Source organism: Setaria italica, chromosome III, assembly GCF_000263155.2.
Source record: "Setaria italica strain Yugu1 chromosome III, Setaria_italica_v2.0, whole genome shotgun sequence".
Taxonomy (NCBI): Eukaryota; Viridiplantae; Streptophyta; class Magnoliopsida; order Poales; family Poaceae; genus Setaria; species Setaria italica.
Genome location: NC_028452.1, coordinates 4,226,230 through 4,241,969, shown reverse-complemented (window position 1 = coordinate 4,241,969; position 15,740 = coordinate 4,226,230). Strand labels below are relative to the sequence as shown.

The 15,740-nt window shown below is 47.9% G+C and overlaps 3 protein-coding genes across 5 annotated transcripts; 1 reads left to right on the top strand and 2 right to left on the bottom strand.

Annotated features, from left to right (window-relative positions):
• Positions 1–1,045: 1,045 nt before the first annotated feature.
• On the bottom strand, positions 1,046–1,450 carry LOC101753491 (Holliday junction resolvase MOC1, chloroplastic-like). The gene has a single exon (XM_004963395.1). It carries the CDS (start codon positions 1,448–1,450, stop codon positions 1,046–1,048), a length of 405 nt encoding a protein of 134 aa, XP_004963452.1.
• A 6,228-nt stretch (positions 1,451–7,678) lies between these two features.
• Positions 7,679–9,864, top strand: LOC101776439 (uncharacterized protein At5g02240). Its single transcript, XM_004960474.2, has 7 exons — positions 7,679–7,955; positions 8,186–8,457; positions 8,552–8,588; positions 8,787–8,884; positions 9,023–9,084; positions 9,164–9,287; positions 9,473–9,864. Exons 1-7 carry the CDS (start codon positions 7,760–7,762, stop codon positions 9,590–9,592), a joined length of 909 nt encoding a protein of 302 aa, XP_004960531.1. The 5' UTR covers positions 7,679–7,759; the 3' UTR covers positions 9,593–9,864.
• A 461-nt stretch (positions 9,865–10,325) lies between these two features.
• LOC101752683 (scarecrow-like protein 9) lies at positions 10,326–15,436 on the bottom strand. 3 transcript variants are annotated; one of them, XR_002676800.1, is made up of 4 exons: positions 14,933–15,436; positions 14,724–14,806; positions 11,608–14,296; positions 10,326–11,488 (listed from the first exon to the last, which is right to left on the bottom strand). XR_002676800.1 is itself a non-coding variant. In XM_022824953.1 (3 exons), the coding sequence occupies exon 3, from the start codon at positions 14,121–14,123 to the stop codon at positions 12,195–12,197; it is 1,929 nt and encodes a 642-aa protein (XP_022680688.1). In that variant the 5' UTR covers positions 14,124–14,296; positions 14,724–14,806; positions 14,933–15,436; the 3' UTR covers positions 10,326–12,194. The 3 variants fall into 3 exon arrangements, 2 of the variants coding, with proteins under 2 accessions (XP_022680688.1, XP_022680689.1); XM_022824953.1 differs by having other exon boundaries at positions 10,326–14,296; XM_022824954.1 differs by having other exon boundaries at positions 10,326–14,806.
• Positions 15,437–15,740: the final 304 nt, after the last annotated feature.

Here is a 15,740-nt window from a genome sequence, read left to right as displayed (position 1 = left end):
CTTATCTCTAGGAGAGGCTACTTACCCTCCAAACTCAAAACCATGTACTCCTATATAATTAGTCCAATCAGTCCAAAGTAATATATCCTGCACAATCCCTATCTCTTTCACTCGCCACGCTCCAAGCCGCGGCGTCCCGCCCAGCAGCGGGCTGCACCTCGCGGTTCGTGGCGCTGTGCGTGCACGTGTGGAAGCTCCTCGCACGCGCCGTCGGCGATGCCGACCCCAGCTGCCGGATGGCGTGGATCGTCGACGGGCGGAAGCAAGTGGGCCGTCGGGTAGAGCCGTTAATCCGAGCGAGCGATTACGCAGTTCCTGGAGCCGAGCCGAGCGCGACGAGCCGCTGGACGCCTGCCTTCCCAGTCCGTCGGATTCGAATCGGTGTCCACGCGTCGGCCCGTACGGACGGGTGTGCACCGGATGCGTTTTGCATCCGGTTTGCACCCAATTTTCTTCTGCCTGCACCTTGTAGCTAGTGTGCTCACAACTTTGAGTGCAGCCAGCTGATACATCACTCACTGCACACAGCAGACAGCTGCATGCAGTTACTTACTTGTGCTCACATATACAGCCGATCGATCGATCAGTTGCTAACTCGCTGCCCGTTGGACATGGACGTACGCTAGCCAAAGCCAGCTGCTTTCCATTCACCCACAGTTCAACAATGCATGCATCCAAATTAAAAAGCATGAATCCGAGGAGAAAGGCACTGCATCAGTTTCAATTCCTTTCGAGCGGATCCGAGGCCAGGCCTGTTTGTGGCTGAATTCTGATGCGAGTGACAATATAGTAGCAATAACTATGCTGTTGCATTCATCAACACCACCTTTCTTGTTCGATCGAGAATTAAACACGAAAACTGCGAGATCAATTGAAAGACGCGATCGAACTCCAGTCTCATCGAACACTAAGTAGAAGAACAAGAGAGAATGAACAAAGGGATCGAACAACACTACTGTCCCGGCTGGGCAATCAAAGCAGATGCCATGGCCGCCGGCGGAGGAGGTCGGGAAGCTTGCATGCAGGCAGGCATGAAGAACGACGGCTAGGCGTCGTCGTGCCAGCAGACGAGCATGGAGACGCAGCGGCGCACGATGTAGAAGCGCGCCCGCTGCTCCTTGATCTTCCGGGCCAGCCGCGCGCCCGCCCCGAGCCTTCTCTGCTCCCCCTCCGCTGCTTGCTGCTGCCCCACGCCGCCGCCGCCGCCGCCGTCCACGGCCGCGGTGGTGGAGTAGCTCCGGGTGAGCATCATCGCGGAAGCGGCGGCGCTGGTGCCGCCGCCGCCGCCGCCCGTGGCCACCTTCGACGCCTCGCTATCCAGGTCCATCGACGAGGACCGCCACCTCCTCCGGCCCGGCGTCCGGCTGCTCCTGCTGCCGCTCCTCGCCAGCAGCTGCTGCTTCGCCGCCGCCTTCTCGCTCCCCTCGCATGCTTCCACCCTTCCTTCCATCTCCGTACAGCTGCACCTGCGTAGATAGACGGAGATCGAATTCAGTGTCGCGAGTGACGAACGAGACCATCTCGACTGATCGACCGACGATGGAGCGGAGTGTTGAACTGAATCTCGTGCATTCTTTAATCATTCTGCAAATACGTGATGCATTTTAGTTGCACGTTTACATTCCTAGCTAGTTGCATGTGTATGTAAGCCAGAACCGTGCTGTGTTCACGGTGCGGCCAGGAGCGCTCGCCGCCATGCTGCGCAGAAACCGTTCCCGCGCACAAGGCGGGCACGACGCAGCGTGAGCGCGCATGGCGGGGAGTTCGTTGGTCTTAGACCGTGTAATCACTGCGAATAAACAGTAACAACCACTACCAGAAAAGCTGCAACGTTTTGGCAGCGCCATTCTCTCGTGCCCGTGAGTTCTGTGTGATCTCGAGTTTGAGAGTGTGAGCGACGTCGGGTCTGTGGTGAGCGCGGACGCCGGAGCGTTGCAGATCGCCGTCGGTCCAGCCATTCCGGCAGCCGGCGCCAACATCTGGCATCAGAGCCGCGTTGTATGTTCTACGGTGGTTCCGTGAGCCCACCGCGGGAGCCGCCGAGGAAGAAACGCGTGATCCCACGCAGAACACCGGAGTCGAGGAAGATGGCCGGTGACGACGCGTCATCGAGTGTGGGACCTGGCAACGTCAGGGAGAGTTCCTTGATGTGGCCAATGCTCACCCGATCCAACTACACCGAGTGGGCCATGTTGATGCAGTGTAACTTTGAAGCGATGGAGCTATGGGAGGTGATCGAGCCCGGCAGCGCCAATGTCAGGAGAGCGCACGACAGGCAGGCTATGGGGTGCCTCCTCCGCTCTGTCCCGAAGGAGATGTGGCAGATGCTCGGGGCCAAGAAGACGGTGAAGGAGGCGTGGGGGACGGTGAAAAGCATGCGCGTTGGGGCTGACCGTGTGAAGGAGGCCAACGCCCAGCGTCTCCTGAAGGATTTCGAGAACATCGCCTTCAAGGAGGGCGAGTCCGTGGACGACTTCGCGATGCGTATTAACGCCTTGGCGGCGGATCTGCGTACCCTCGGCGAGGCCATGGAGGAAACCAAAGTGGTGAGGAAGATGCTGCGCGTTCTACCTCAACGCTACGACCAGATCGCGATCTCGATCGAGACTTTACTCGATCTGAAGAAACTGTCGCTGGAGGAACTTGTCGGTCGTCTCAGGTTGGCTGAGGATCGGATGGAGACCGAGTCCGTCACCGACAAGGCCGGTAGGCTCATGCTCACGGAGGAGGAATGGGTGTCGAGGAACCGCCATCGTCTCCTCCCAGAATCCTCATCATCCGGTGGAGGCGAGAAGAAGTCCGGATACACTCCGGGCAAGAACAAGAGCGGCGGGCGCTGCGACAAAAAAGAGCCCGTCATCAAGCTCACATCTGAGGGCACTCCGAGGCGGAAAGGGCGCTGCAGGAACTGTGGCATCTACGGCCACTGGAAGGAAGACTGCAAGAAGCCGCTTCGGAAGGAGCGCAAGGAAGAGGCACATTATGTGCAGGCGGAGTTCGAACAGCCGTCGCTGCTGCTGGCGACGGTGAACGCTGTGCGCGTCCAGCCGCGCGATGTTGTGGCATCAGATGTGAGTGTGATGCGACAAGTCGTGTATCTCAACGAGAAGGAGGTGTTCCCTGCCGATCGTGAAGAAGACGACGATGTCTGGGTCCTAGACACCGGGGCCAGTAATCATATGACCGGGCGGCGTGACGCGCTCGTGTCGCTGGACGTGTCTGTCGGCGGCATGGTGCGGTTCGGTGACGGATCATTCGTCGCGATCGAGGGCATCGGATCAGTGATGCTCCAAACAAAGCAGAACGGCCATAAGGTATTGACTGAAGTTTATTACATTCCCAAGTTGAAGAGCAATATTGTCAGTCTTGGCCAACTAGAGGAGGGAGGCTGCAAAGTTGTGTTAGAAGATGGTTTCTGCAGTGTGTTCGACGTCGAGCGTTCACTACTAGCTCGAGCACCTCGTGTTGGGAATCGTCTATATTTGCTGAAAGTGCAGCTAGCTGCTCCTGTCTGTCTGGTTGCCAAAGGGGATGACAAGGCATGGTTGTGGCATGGCCGATACGGCCACCTCAACTTCCGGGCGCTCCGAGAGCTCAGCGTGAAGGGAATGGTAGAGGGACTGCCACTGCTGGATCGTGTGGAGGAGTTCTGTGATGGCTGTGCTCTTGGCAAGCAGCATCGACAGCCGTTCCCACAAGTGGCAAACTACCGTGCTAAAAGTCCTCTGGATTTATTCCACACTGATCTCTGTGGTCAGATTAAGCCAAAAACTTCAGGGGGCAAGAGCTATTTCCTACTCATAGTGGATGATTATTCTCGGTATATGTGGATTGAACTTTTGACAACCAAAGGTGAAGCGTTCAAGTGTTTCAAGCGTGTTAAGGCACTAGCTGAAACCGAGCGTGGTGGGAAACTTCGTGCTTTTCGCAGTGATCGTGGAGGCGAGTTCAACTCCATAGAGTTCAAGGAATACTGTGACGAGCACGGAGTCAAGCACTTCACCACCACGCCGTACACACCACAGCAAAATGGAGTGGTGGAGCGCCGCAATCGGACAGTAGTTGAAATGGCTAGGTGCCTACTCAAGAGCAAGAGTGTTCCAGGAGAGTTTTGGGGTGAAGCAGTCACCACAGCTGTGTATCTGCTGAACCGAGCCCCTACAAAGAGTCTTCAAGGCAGGACACCCTATGAAGCATGGTACAAAAAGAAGCCCAAGGTACATCATCTTCGGACTTTTGGTTGTGTAGCCCATGTGAAGCAAGTAGGGCCAGGCATCACTAAGTTGTCTGACAGATCAACTCCAATGGTGTTCATCGGCTATGAAAAGGGAACAAAGGGCTATCGAGTTTATGATCCAGTAGCCAAGAAACTGCACATATCAAGGGATGTGATATTTGAAGAAGCTAGAGCTTGGAAGTGGCAAAGTGAAGCTCAGCCTGATCCAATTGCACCTGTGTTTGATGTGGAGTTCTACACTGTTACCGGACCGGGAACAGTAACTGAAAGTGCAGAAGCAGAAACTGATGGAGCAGCAGATAATACACTGTCTGAACCTGACTCACCCAACCAAGGTCAGTGGCATATCAATACTGATACTAGTGCTGATTCCAATCATTCTACACCACCAGGAAGTCCTACAGAGCAAGAGATTGTGTTTGCAACACCACCTACTGATTCAGGAAACTCAGAAAATCGGCAAGCGAGATTCAGAACTTTGGAAAGTATCTATGACACTACTGATGAAGTCCAGGAGTTTCAGTATAGTGGTTTGTGCTACCTTGCTGCAGAGGAGCCTAGAAATGTAGAAGAGGCACTGAATGAGCAGTGTTGGAGGGAAGCTATGGTCTCTGAGATGAACTCAATTCAGACCAACAAGACCTGGGAGCTGACAGCACTACCAGCAGGCCACCGAGCTATTGGCCTAAAATGGGTCTTCAAAGTAAAGAGAGATCCAGATGGCAAGATCTCTAAGCATAAAGCTCGGTTAGTTGCAAAGGGGTATGCTCAGCGTGAGGGGGTGGATTTTGAAGAGGTTTTTGCCCCAGTGGCAAGAATAGAGACAGTTAGACTGTTGATTGCTTTAGCTGCACAGAAAGGATGGCAAGTGCATCACATGGATGTTAAATCGGCATTTCTGAATGGTGACCTGAGTGAGGAGGTGTATGTACAGCAACCTCCTGGATTTGTTGTCAAGAATGGCAGTGGAAAGGTGCTCAAACTGAAGAAAGCACTATATGGGTTGCGTCAGGCTCCTAGAGCTTGGAATGCAAGACTGGATAAAGAATTGTTGAAGCTTGGCTTTGAAAGAAACCCACTGGAACATGCTGTGTATAGAAGGTCAGATAAAACAGGCCTGCTCCTAGTGGGAGTCTATGTGGATGATCTAATAATCACTGGGTCAAGTGAGGCAATCATTAATGCATTCAAGAAGGAGATGATGAGCAGCTTCAGTATGAGTGATCTAGGGCTGCTAAGTTACTATTTGGGTATTCAGGTAGAACAAAAGGATGGGATGACTACATTATGTCAGAGCTCATACACTCTGAAGATCTTGGAGCAAGCAGGGATGAAGGGGTGCAATGCCTGCAGTGTTCCAATGGAAAACAGACTGAAATTGAGCAAGAAGGATCAGTCACCACCTATTGACAAGACAAAATACAGAAGTATAATAGGAAGCCTGAGATACTTGGTGAATACAAGGCCAGACATCGCCTTTGCTGTCGGGATTGTTAGCAGATACATGGAAGATCCGAGAGCAAGTCACTGGGCAGCAGTCAAGCAGATTCTCAGATACTTAGCAGGAACAGTGAACTATGGCTGTGTGTATAAGAGGCTGGGTGATACTGAAATTGAATTGGTTGGATTCAGTGACAGTGACTTGGCCGGTGATGTCGATGACAGAAAAAGCACAAGTGGTTCGGTGTTTTTGTTGGGGACAAGTCTGGTGACCTGGGTGTCACAGAAACAAAGAGTTGTGGCACTCTCATCCTGCGAGGCTGAATATATTGCCAGTGCAAATGCAGCTTGTCAGGGCATTTGGCTCAGTCGGCTTCTTGGTGCATTGCTAGGAGTTCAGGCACCAAAGGTGAGGCTACTAGTTGACAACAAATCGGCAATTGCTCTAAGCAAGAATCCAGTACATCATGACAGAAGCAAACATATCGACACTAAGTATCATTTTGTTCGAGATTGTGTTGATAGAGGAGAGGTCGATATTGATCATGTGAGCACAGGTGAACAGCTTGCAGACATACTGACAAAGGCGCTTGGGCGTGTCAGGTTCGTCGAGCTTCGTCAGCAGCTAGGCGTGGTGGAGGTGCAGCGAGATTAGGGGGTGAAATGTTGAACTGAATCTCGTGCATTCTTTAATCATTCTGCAAATACGTGATGCATTTTAGTTGCACGTTTACATTCCTAGCTAGTTGCATGTGTATGTAAGCCAGAACCGTGCTGTGTTCACGGTGCGGCCAGGAGCGCTCGCCGCCATGCTGCGCAGAAACCGTTCCCGCGCACAAGGCGGGCACGACGCAGCGTGAGCGCGCATGGCGGGGAGTTCGTTGGTCTTAGACCGTGTAATCACTGCGAATAAACAGTAACAACCACTACCAGAAAAGCTGCAACGTTTTGGCAGCGCCATTCTCTCGTGCCCGTGAGTTCTGTGTGATCTCGAGTTTGAGAGTGTGAGCGACGTCGGGTCTGTGGTGAGCGCGGACGCCGGAGCGTTGCAGATCGCCGTCGGTCCAGCCATTCCGGCAGCCGGCGCCAACACGGAGAGGGGCCGGTGGGACCCACCTGGCAGTGGCACGGGGACGCGCGCGTCACTAGCTACACGGCTACACCTGAGACTGACACTGAGACTGAGAGGCGGTGTGGGGTTTTATAGAGACTAGAGAGAGTATAAAAAGCTTAGCACTGCGTGACGTATGCTGCGAGACTAGTAACTGAACTCAACAGCCCGGGCGCAGACAAAAGCCCGCGCAGGGCAACACACCGCCGGCGCCCTTTCCGTTCCGGAGTGTGAGGGCTTCGTGTCTGGCTGTCTGCTGCAAGATTCGAAAAGAAATTTGAATGCACTGTCATCGACTGATCCATCGCGTGTTGTGAAGCCAAGCCATCCTGTCGATCGAAGAAGCAGGTGGTCCCTCGAACCAAACAAGAAAGGATGATACCATGTACGATCGATCGCCGTCATTCGATCAACTCCATGCGTGCTGCTCTTGAAAAGGCTATGATGACGGGAGCTGAGCCGTCTAGGCGGGATTTGATATCGAGGGGCACGCGCTGCTTTAGGCGCAAGAGGACATGGGGTTCATTTGGATTTTGCCGATCGCCAATCCGTCGGTGAGCCAAACAATTGACGACCGATTCGCCAACCCGTATTTCGCCCGCGCGTTGGTGGACAAAAAAATAACTGGGGCGCAGGCGCGTGGTGTACGTAGGCGTGCCAGTCGATCCAAACGTACTCGAGTCTCCAACCAATGACCAAAATATTGGTAGGGTTGGTGTTGGCATCGATCCAAACGCCCCCATGGTGCACACACCTTGAAAAGAAAAGTGAATTTTAGAAGGCATCTACAACGAAGCGGGCCCAATTTCAGAACGGTCCAAAGCTCACGCGCGGGGCCCGCGCACACATGCGGCCCAAGAAGCCTACACGGCCATCATCCATCATTCGTCACAACAAGCGCGGCACAAAAGCGATAAGGACTCAGGAGTAAAACTGACTGGCTGCTTGCTGCCCGCTCTCGCCGGAGAACCATGGCCACGGCGGCGGCGGCGTGCGTGAGGGTGGCTTCTCCGTTCACGGGCGCACCTATCCGACCTCCTTGCCACGTCATTGCTGCGAGGCGGGGGCCCAGGAGGGCTGGGCTGGCCGTCTCGGCGGCGGCTGCGGCTGCGGCCGGCGGCGGGTTGCCGCCCACCGTGCTCGTCACCGGCGCCGGCGGCCGAACAGGTAGGTGTTCCTTCAATTCCCCACTCACCTGGCGTTTCTCAAAAGTAAAAACCCTTGTAATAGTTCAATGTAAATAGAATCGCACAGTGCACGTTTGCTTGTTGCATTTGTAATGCGGCGCGCCTTCGGAGCGGTTTCTTGGAATCCAACCCATTCTTGTGTTTATGTAACCGTACCCTGATGGATCTTCCCGATTGCACACCTCAAATTGCTTCTCTTTGATAATTCAGGCCAAATTGTGTACAAGAAGTTGAAGGAGAGGGCGGGCCAGTTTGTGGGACGAGGGCTGGTCAGGACCGAAGAGAGCAAAGGCAAAATCGGAGGCGCTGACGACGTGTTCATCGGCGATATAAGAGATCCTGAGAGCATTGCTTCTGCGATTGAGGGCATCGACGCGCTCATCATCCTCACCAGCGCGGTGCCGAAGATGAAGCCGGGGTTTGATCCTAGCAAGGGAGGGCGCCCAGAGTTTTACTTTGAAGAAGGGAGTTATCCTGAGCAGGTGACTGAAACCATTTATATCTCGACCGCATTAGCCTTGCCAACTTGTGTATCTCTTTGAAATAATGTGCCGTGTTGTTTGTCAATATTTCAAGGTGGATTGGATTGGCCAAAAGAATCAAATAGATGCTGGTAAATGTTACCCCTCGTCTTGCATATATGTTCTTTAAAGGTTCAGTTAGTATGTAGCCTGTGTTTTTATGCTAATGCATTTGGCAACTGATTTCAAATGAATGTTCGGTGAAGCTGGTACCGTGGCATGTGTTTTTGTGTGTGTGAACATAGTTACTCTTTTGTGTCTCTCAACTTTTTTTTTCCATCTTTGTGCAGCCAAGAGCATTGGTGTTAAGCACATAGTTTTGGTGGGATCCATGGGTGGAACAGACATCAATCACCCATTAAACAAATTAGGAAATGGGAATATACTGGTACATAGCATATTCAATGCTTTTCTTCCCTTCTGTTCTGCTCTACGTTTGTGTGTCCTATGAACAACAGAACAAGAATATCATCTGCATTACTGCATTGCCTGGGAACTCCCAATTAATTTTCATCTAAACTCGCAGGTATGGAAGCGTAAGGCGGAACAGTACCTAGCGGACTCTGGTCTGCCTTATACAATCATAAGGTTGTAACATGGAGAGAGATGTTAAAGCTGCAACTGTGAATGTCTGTGTTGATTATATACTCTTTCCTTTTCCTTGCAGGGCTGGAGGTTTACAAGATAAAGATGGTGGCTTGAGAGAGTTGATTGTTGGGAAGGATGACGAGATCTTGAAAACAGAAACTAAAACTATTGCCAGGGAAGATGTTGCAGAAGTTTGCATACAGGTACATAAGCTATTTCTCAATGTTTTTTTGCCAATTCCAAATGTAAAGCTTGCATCTTGCCAAGTTTTGACCTTTATAATGCATTGCATGTGTTTGCATGATTGCATCTATCTGTAGAGAAGCTTTTGTGGTAACTGGTAAGTGCTAATTCTATTGGCTGAATAGCATGCGACTTTCCTATGCAGGCCTTGCTATTTGATGAGGCAAAGTTTAAGGCATTTGATCTGGCATCAAAACCTGAAGGTGAAGGAACACCGACTACAGATTTCAGGGCACTTTTTGCACAAGTTAATAGTCGCTTCTAAGAAGATAAGATTGTTCTGGCCAAGAACATCACCCCCCCCCCCCCCCAACCCCCCGGTAGCCATTCTTGGCTTCATTTCCTGTCATAGACAGTGGATCCTGCACATAGTGCTGAAGAGCTTTCTGTTACCTAGTTGATTGAGGGTTATACGAATGTATGGCATTATCATTTAGGGCTTTTGTGCTCTAGAGGACAAATTGCGATGAAGTTCTTAAGTTACTTGGCCTAGTTTTGAGTTAATCCATATGCCAATTTATAAAATTTATAGGCCAACTTATTAGGCTCCTGGATTATGTTTGGGTAGTATACTTTGCTCCATGGATTTTAGGAGCATTGCCCTTTTAAAACGTATCTATTACGGCCCTACTTTTTGTGGGTAGATTGGATGTTTTTTCTAGGAGGGCCCACCAGGTTTATGGGTTTCTGCATAACCTAAGTCAGCCAGTTTACTTGTTCCAAAATATAGCATCCTTTTGATTTGAAGCTGCAAAGAGAGCTTTTATTTACTTCTCTGACTTAGACTGAGTAGGTTATTTCAGATAAACTGAGGTATATGCTATGCAACGCAAGGCCCTTTTGTATAGCTATTCATGACCGTGACTCAATGGACACATTCACAAAGAGTCCAACACAAAGAACAAGATAAAATAAGATTATTGGTCATTCCACCATATAAGCCTTGTTGTTTATTATTGTTTCTACTGTAAAATCTGCCTAACTTTTATGTCACCAATTATGCTAGAAAAAGTACTGCAGTTTCACAACCTACGAAGTGCTGTTACAAATACTGCATTGAGGAAAAAAATGATCTGCTAAAGCTAATTTCATGGCAGACAGAAGCGAAGCAACTACAGATTGCTGAGTCATCCAAAATGTTCAAAAGATAAATCCATGCCCATACTTTTTTTCCTGAACGCGTAGGAGAGCTGTGTATCTTTGTATCAAATAGAGAAAAGATGGTCCAAGTCCAGACCTACTTCAGACATGATCAGAAACACTACTTCAGACGCACCACGCACCACACAGTACAGTAGGAACGACCAAATACCTACTTCAGACATGATCAGAAACACTACTTCAGACACACCAAGCACCACACAGTACAGTAGGAACGACCAAATGATCAGGAACTAAGCAAGCCATAAGGCGCTTAGTCCTTTTGCTCTCAACAGACACCAAAGCTTGGCCTCATCGGTGATTTCCCATACCACCACGTTGACCATTTTGAGGCACTCCATTGAAGAAATAAGCATTCCATTGTTTCCAGATCCACCATGTGTACAGAATTATAAGGGAATTAGCCTTCCTTGTGCCTCTTCTCAACTCTACAATGCGCTTGGCGCCACCAGTCTGCAAACACACCACGTCATCGTGGTTTGGAGCTAGTGCAGAAAGGTCAAGATGTGATAGAGGCTGTGACCATACCTCCCTTACGAAAACACAAATGGAAAGGATGTACTGGGCCATCTCGTTGTCTTGATCACATAATGGACTGCGATCTGTGTGAGGAAGATCACGTGTTGCTAACCGTTCCGAGGTCCAGAAAGGACTGCAGATGTCAAGCCATAGGAAAAACTAGCATAAAAAAGGATCCCATGATCTCCATAGTCGTTTCCATGGCTCAAAGCCAACTGAACTGATGAAGTTTTGTAAGAGGGCTTTGTGGAGAACTGTCCAGAAGCTGAGTGTTTCCAAATGTGAAGGTCTTGTGAACATGGTTGTAAATCAATGTCTTTTCCCAAGGCATCCACAGTTGTAGCCTTGTAGGTACTCAATCAGGACTTCAATATATAAACAAACTTGTATATCCCTGATCCAACTTCAGTCTTCTAGGGCTTGGACAACAGTCTGATTGAGAGCCCTCCTCGGAATCTAGCAACCAAGGTAGGCACCAGCTCTACAAGGCAATGACCATGATCAGTCCAAAACAGTACGTTATGATCATTGCCCACTTGAGTGGTAATTGGGAAGCAAACAAGGCTGAAGTGAAGGCAGGAATAGTTAACTGCAGCTCACCAAGGTTCATCAAGTTGTGTTTTTTGGAGCCACAACCAGAGCATCCATGGAACCCGTCCAAGTTTTTCATGGTTATGAATACCCAAGCCTCAGAGCTCTCGTGGCACATACAACTTTTTCCAAATTCCTAGGCATTAAGACAAATACCTTAATTGATCTCCTTCCTTCCTTTCCAATGAAAAGCTCAAGAAATCTTGTCAATAGCCCAGACTGCCCACTTAGGGATATCCATTGGCCTTGCAATCAGAACGAAGATAGGGACGCTGGTGAGGACAACCTGGAGCAATATAGATCAGGGTGCTCATACTTGCTATAGTAGTTCATTCGGATATACCTAATATAGATCGGGGTGCTCATACTCGCTACAGTAGTTCAACAGATATACCCACCATCTCCTTAAATCTCATTTACACTTTGTGTAGTGTGGCACTTACAGTTGTTCAAATGAGAATCTACAGGATAAACAAAGGCCAAAAATGTAAAATATCTTTGTCCAAGATTGTCTCAAATATCCAATCAAAATAGGAAGTAATTTGTGGTATTTTCTGCTGAAGATTGTCCAAAGTTGCTCATACATCATTACATTACTAGTATAGCTGATTTGTGCACGAAGATCTACTTCGATCTTTCTGATTAGTATATGATTCTTTCGGTTTCCATGAGGACACTGCATGCATTACCCTCCCCTTCCATCCCTGTAGCAGCCAGCCACTATCTTCATCAATTACAAAGTCGTTGTGATAATGCTTGTTTTTTTCATCTATTGATCTCTTCAGGATTGCTTGATTAATAGGAAGTTGCTTGAACCCAGCCTTTAGACTTCTCACTTGCCACTGTTTGTAAGTCTCTGGCCTCTCAATCCTTTCTGCACCCTCACATGCGACAACATTTAGTGCGCCTGCCCCAAGCAGATCCCTCTCTATCCGTATCCTTTCTTCGTGACTCTGGAGAACAGTTGTATTGAGCATGTCAAACAGCGAAGAGTAATGAAACAAAACCTCTCTGAACCGTGGCAGGAAGAAGGGGGAGCTGTACAACCCATTCGAAATGCCAAGAATGAGAACCTCTGGGTTGATCCTCTTCATGATACGCAGTACCCTATCCCTTGGACAATCTATGTCTTCTAACTCATCACCAAGATATTTCGTTCGGTACATGCAGTTGATTATAAGAACCTCATCATTGTCAATATTGAGATTGTCAATGCAGATATTTTCCCATTGTGAGGTGATACCTTGATACTGAAAAGGTACATTGAACATTTCTGCATATTCAGCCAACCGCTTTCCTGTTGATTCAAGCGTTGCACAGGGGCGAAAACCTGACTGGGGTACATCTATGCCTGTGATACGAAGCTTAGGGGGGCCACCTTCTTGCTTTGCAAAGCGCTGAATTAGTGATGGCCACTGAAAGCCAAGTGTGATGCCAAAATCAATGATATGCACCTTTGGTCGTCCATTCAATACATCAGCAATTGTTTGGTTGGAGAAGTAGTATGCTACTCTGGTGAAAGGGCACACTGCAATGAAAAGGCGGTAGGCTTTTAACATGTCTGTGGCCCTTGTTCGTTTCTCCATCAGTTTCTGATACATTTTACTCCCTGTCCCGGCCAACCGTGCCTCAAGACCATCTGCAAGGTAAATCGCCAGCCTCTGAGAACCATCTCCATATGGTGAAGCGTGATGCCTTATCTTCTTCAGTAGCTCACCAGCAAACGGAAGGCTGTTAACTGCTATTGCTTGTGCACACTGGATGAGAAGAGCCCTGAGGTCAATCCCCTCCTCTTTCTTCTTACTTCGTGATTTCACTTTCCCATGGCCATATCTTTTGCTTTGAACATTCTGTTGACTGTTGCTTTCTTCTTTTGCCTTCATTTCTCTAAGGTGGGCAGCATCACAATGAAGCTGCCAATCACAGAGCAGAACACTATCGAACATTTCATCCCGCGTTGTTTCACTAGCCGAGATGGCCAAATGCTTACTGTTCCTCGCTTCCAACAACTCTAAGTCCACATGAGGATGACTCCGTATTTTGCCTACATGCTTGCTCTTTTGTCCAATTGCTTCCCCAATCATTTGATTGGAATCAGAAAGGCCATTACTATCCAGATCAACCATCAACCTCTCAATACTGGGAACAAGCTTATTTGCTTCCTCCGCTGCTCTCTGAAATTGCAAAGAAAAATGATCACATTCAGAAGCCCAATCATTGGCTACCAGGTGCATACCCTGAGGCCCAAGAATATCACTGACAAATCTACCACTGCATGCCCCTTTAGTATAACTGCTGCTACTATCTTGGAGACAATCTATTTGACTATCTGTACTGATCCTTGTATCCTTAGGTGAAGATGGATATGCCTGTCCAAGAATGTCATAAAAAGGCTTCTCTGTGGCCTGAAGTGCATCATGTCGCTGATATATGCTGGCCTTCTCATCAGAGTCCTCCATTAATAGTTGGTCTATGTAGTCGAGAGTCATATTTGAGTTTATCTCGCAGTACTCAGGACTTTCCATTGCGCTAGAGCTCCACTAGATCTAGCTTTTCTTTAAAGTTTATGATTTAGAAAAGATAGACTCCACCCTTTCACAAGTGTTTCTTGGCCAAGCGAAGAGGGATTTGCCTTCCAAAACCTAATTGCCAAAAATGTACCTTCTGAAGTTCACAACTAAGGTGTCCTGTGTAGTAGCTGCAGTGGAAAAAGGATAAAAAGTGATCAGCATGTGGCTAATTCTTCTGTTAACAGAACAGGAAAGTCCTGCTCACTCATTAGCAAGCTTGAAACTTTGCGCCCCATAATTTGCGCCCTCTTTGACTCAAATTTGGGTCCCTATTTCTTCTTATTCATTTACAATACCATCCAATCTCCTAACTTGGTCAAGGTTTTCTATTTGTACCCCATAGAAATTTGATTGAAAAAATATATTAATTTGGCTACCATGAAATTCCTCTTGAGCTCTTGAGCAACAATCCCAGATGTAATCCCAATTTTTCACAGGTAGACAAATAACGAGCAAAAAAGGAGCTTTATCTTTTGCATGAAGTGTAGAATAATTCTTCTAAAAATTGTAGTTATCTGGATCCACATAATGTTGAGGATAATATGTCCTGCTTACTTGGCTTGTAAAGTCATAACTTTGGCAAAGATAAGCTGGGAACTGTGGAAGAGCACCTTCTGCTGAAGAAAATGTCGATACATCTATAATTAGGGGATGAAATTTTAGGTTAAATAGGAAAATAAAGTTCAAACAGAAGATGCCTGAAAAAGATGTAATTATAAAGAACACTTCTGCTTAGTTGATTGCTGTGAATAGCACAAAATTACCTCAGAAAGCATCTGATTATCTTTTCAGTGTCTCTTAGCCCTAGGAGATGATGAAGAAAGGTCCAAAGCCATGACTACTTTACAGGCATAGAGAGTATTGGTTGTGGTCTGTCCTCCGGTCCTTATGAAAGGAGCTGTGGTTTCTTCTACTGAGGATGAGCTTTTCTTGTTGATGCAATTGAGAACATTGTTTAGTGCTGCTCTTGGACTGTGCTTCTTGTCATCTTTCTCTGAACATGTTTCTGATATGGAAGGGTTTCATTTCTTGTAAGCATATTCTTGGCTTTCTGGTGTATTAAAAATATGATTGTGACATGAAGCTAACAGACAGTTTTCCAAATGTCTTCTGGGTACATGTTCTCTGTCACAAACAAGGCAACATTGTTATTGAACCAGACTGGCTATTTGTTTTTTAAAATCTTGCCCAGATGCCTCGGAATTTGAAGATATAGAAATATGTCATAGAAATATTTTCTTTATAGCTTGGGAAATGATAATTAGAAATTAAATTAGGATAAACACTGTATAAGTGTGTGTCACATTTGCGTTATCAAATTAAACTATACGATTCCAGCTATTGATTCTTTTTTTAATGTGAAATTCCGGCTCTTGATTGCTTGCATTTTTGGTTTCTTGTGTCCTTCCCTGTTATTTACATTTTTTTCCTTTTACTTCTACATTCACATGTTCATGTTTACACATTATATATCTATGCGATTCAGCTACGGCATTGAGTTGTTAGGACTTTGTTGGCTTGTACTGTAAGAAACTATCCTGCATAAATAAGAATTAAATCTAGTGGGCCATG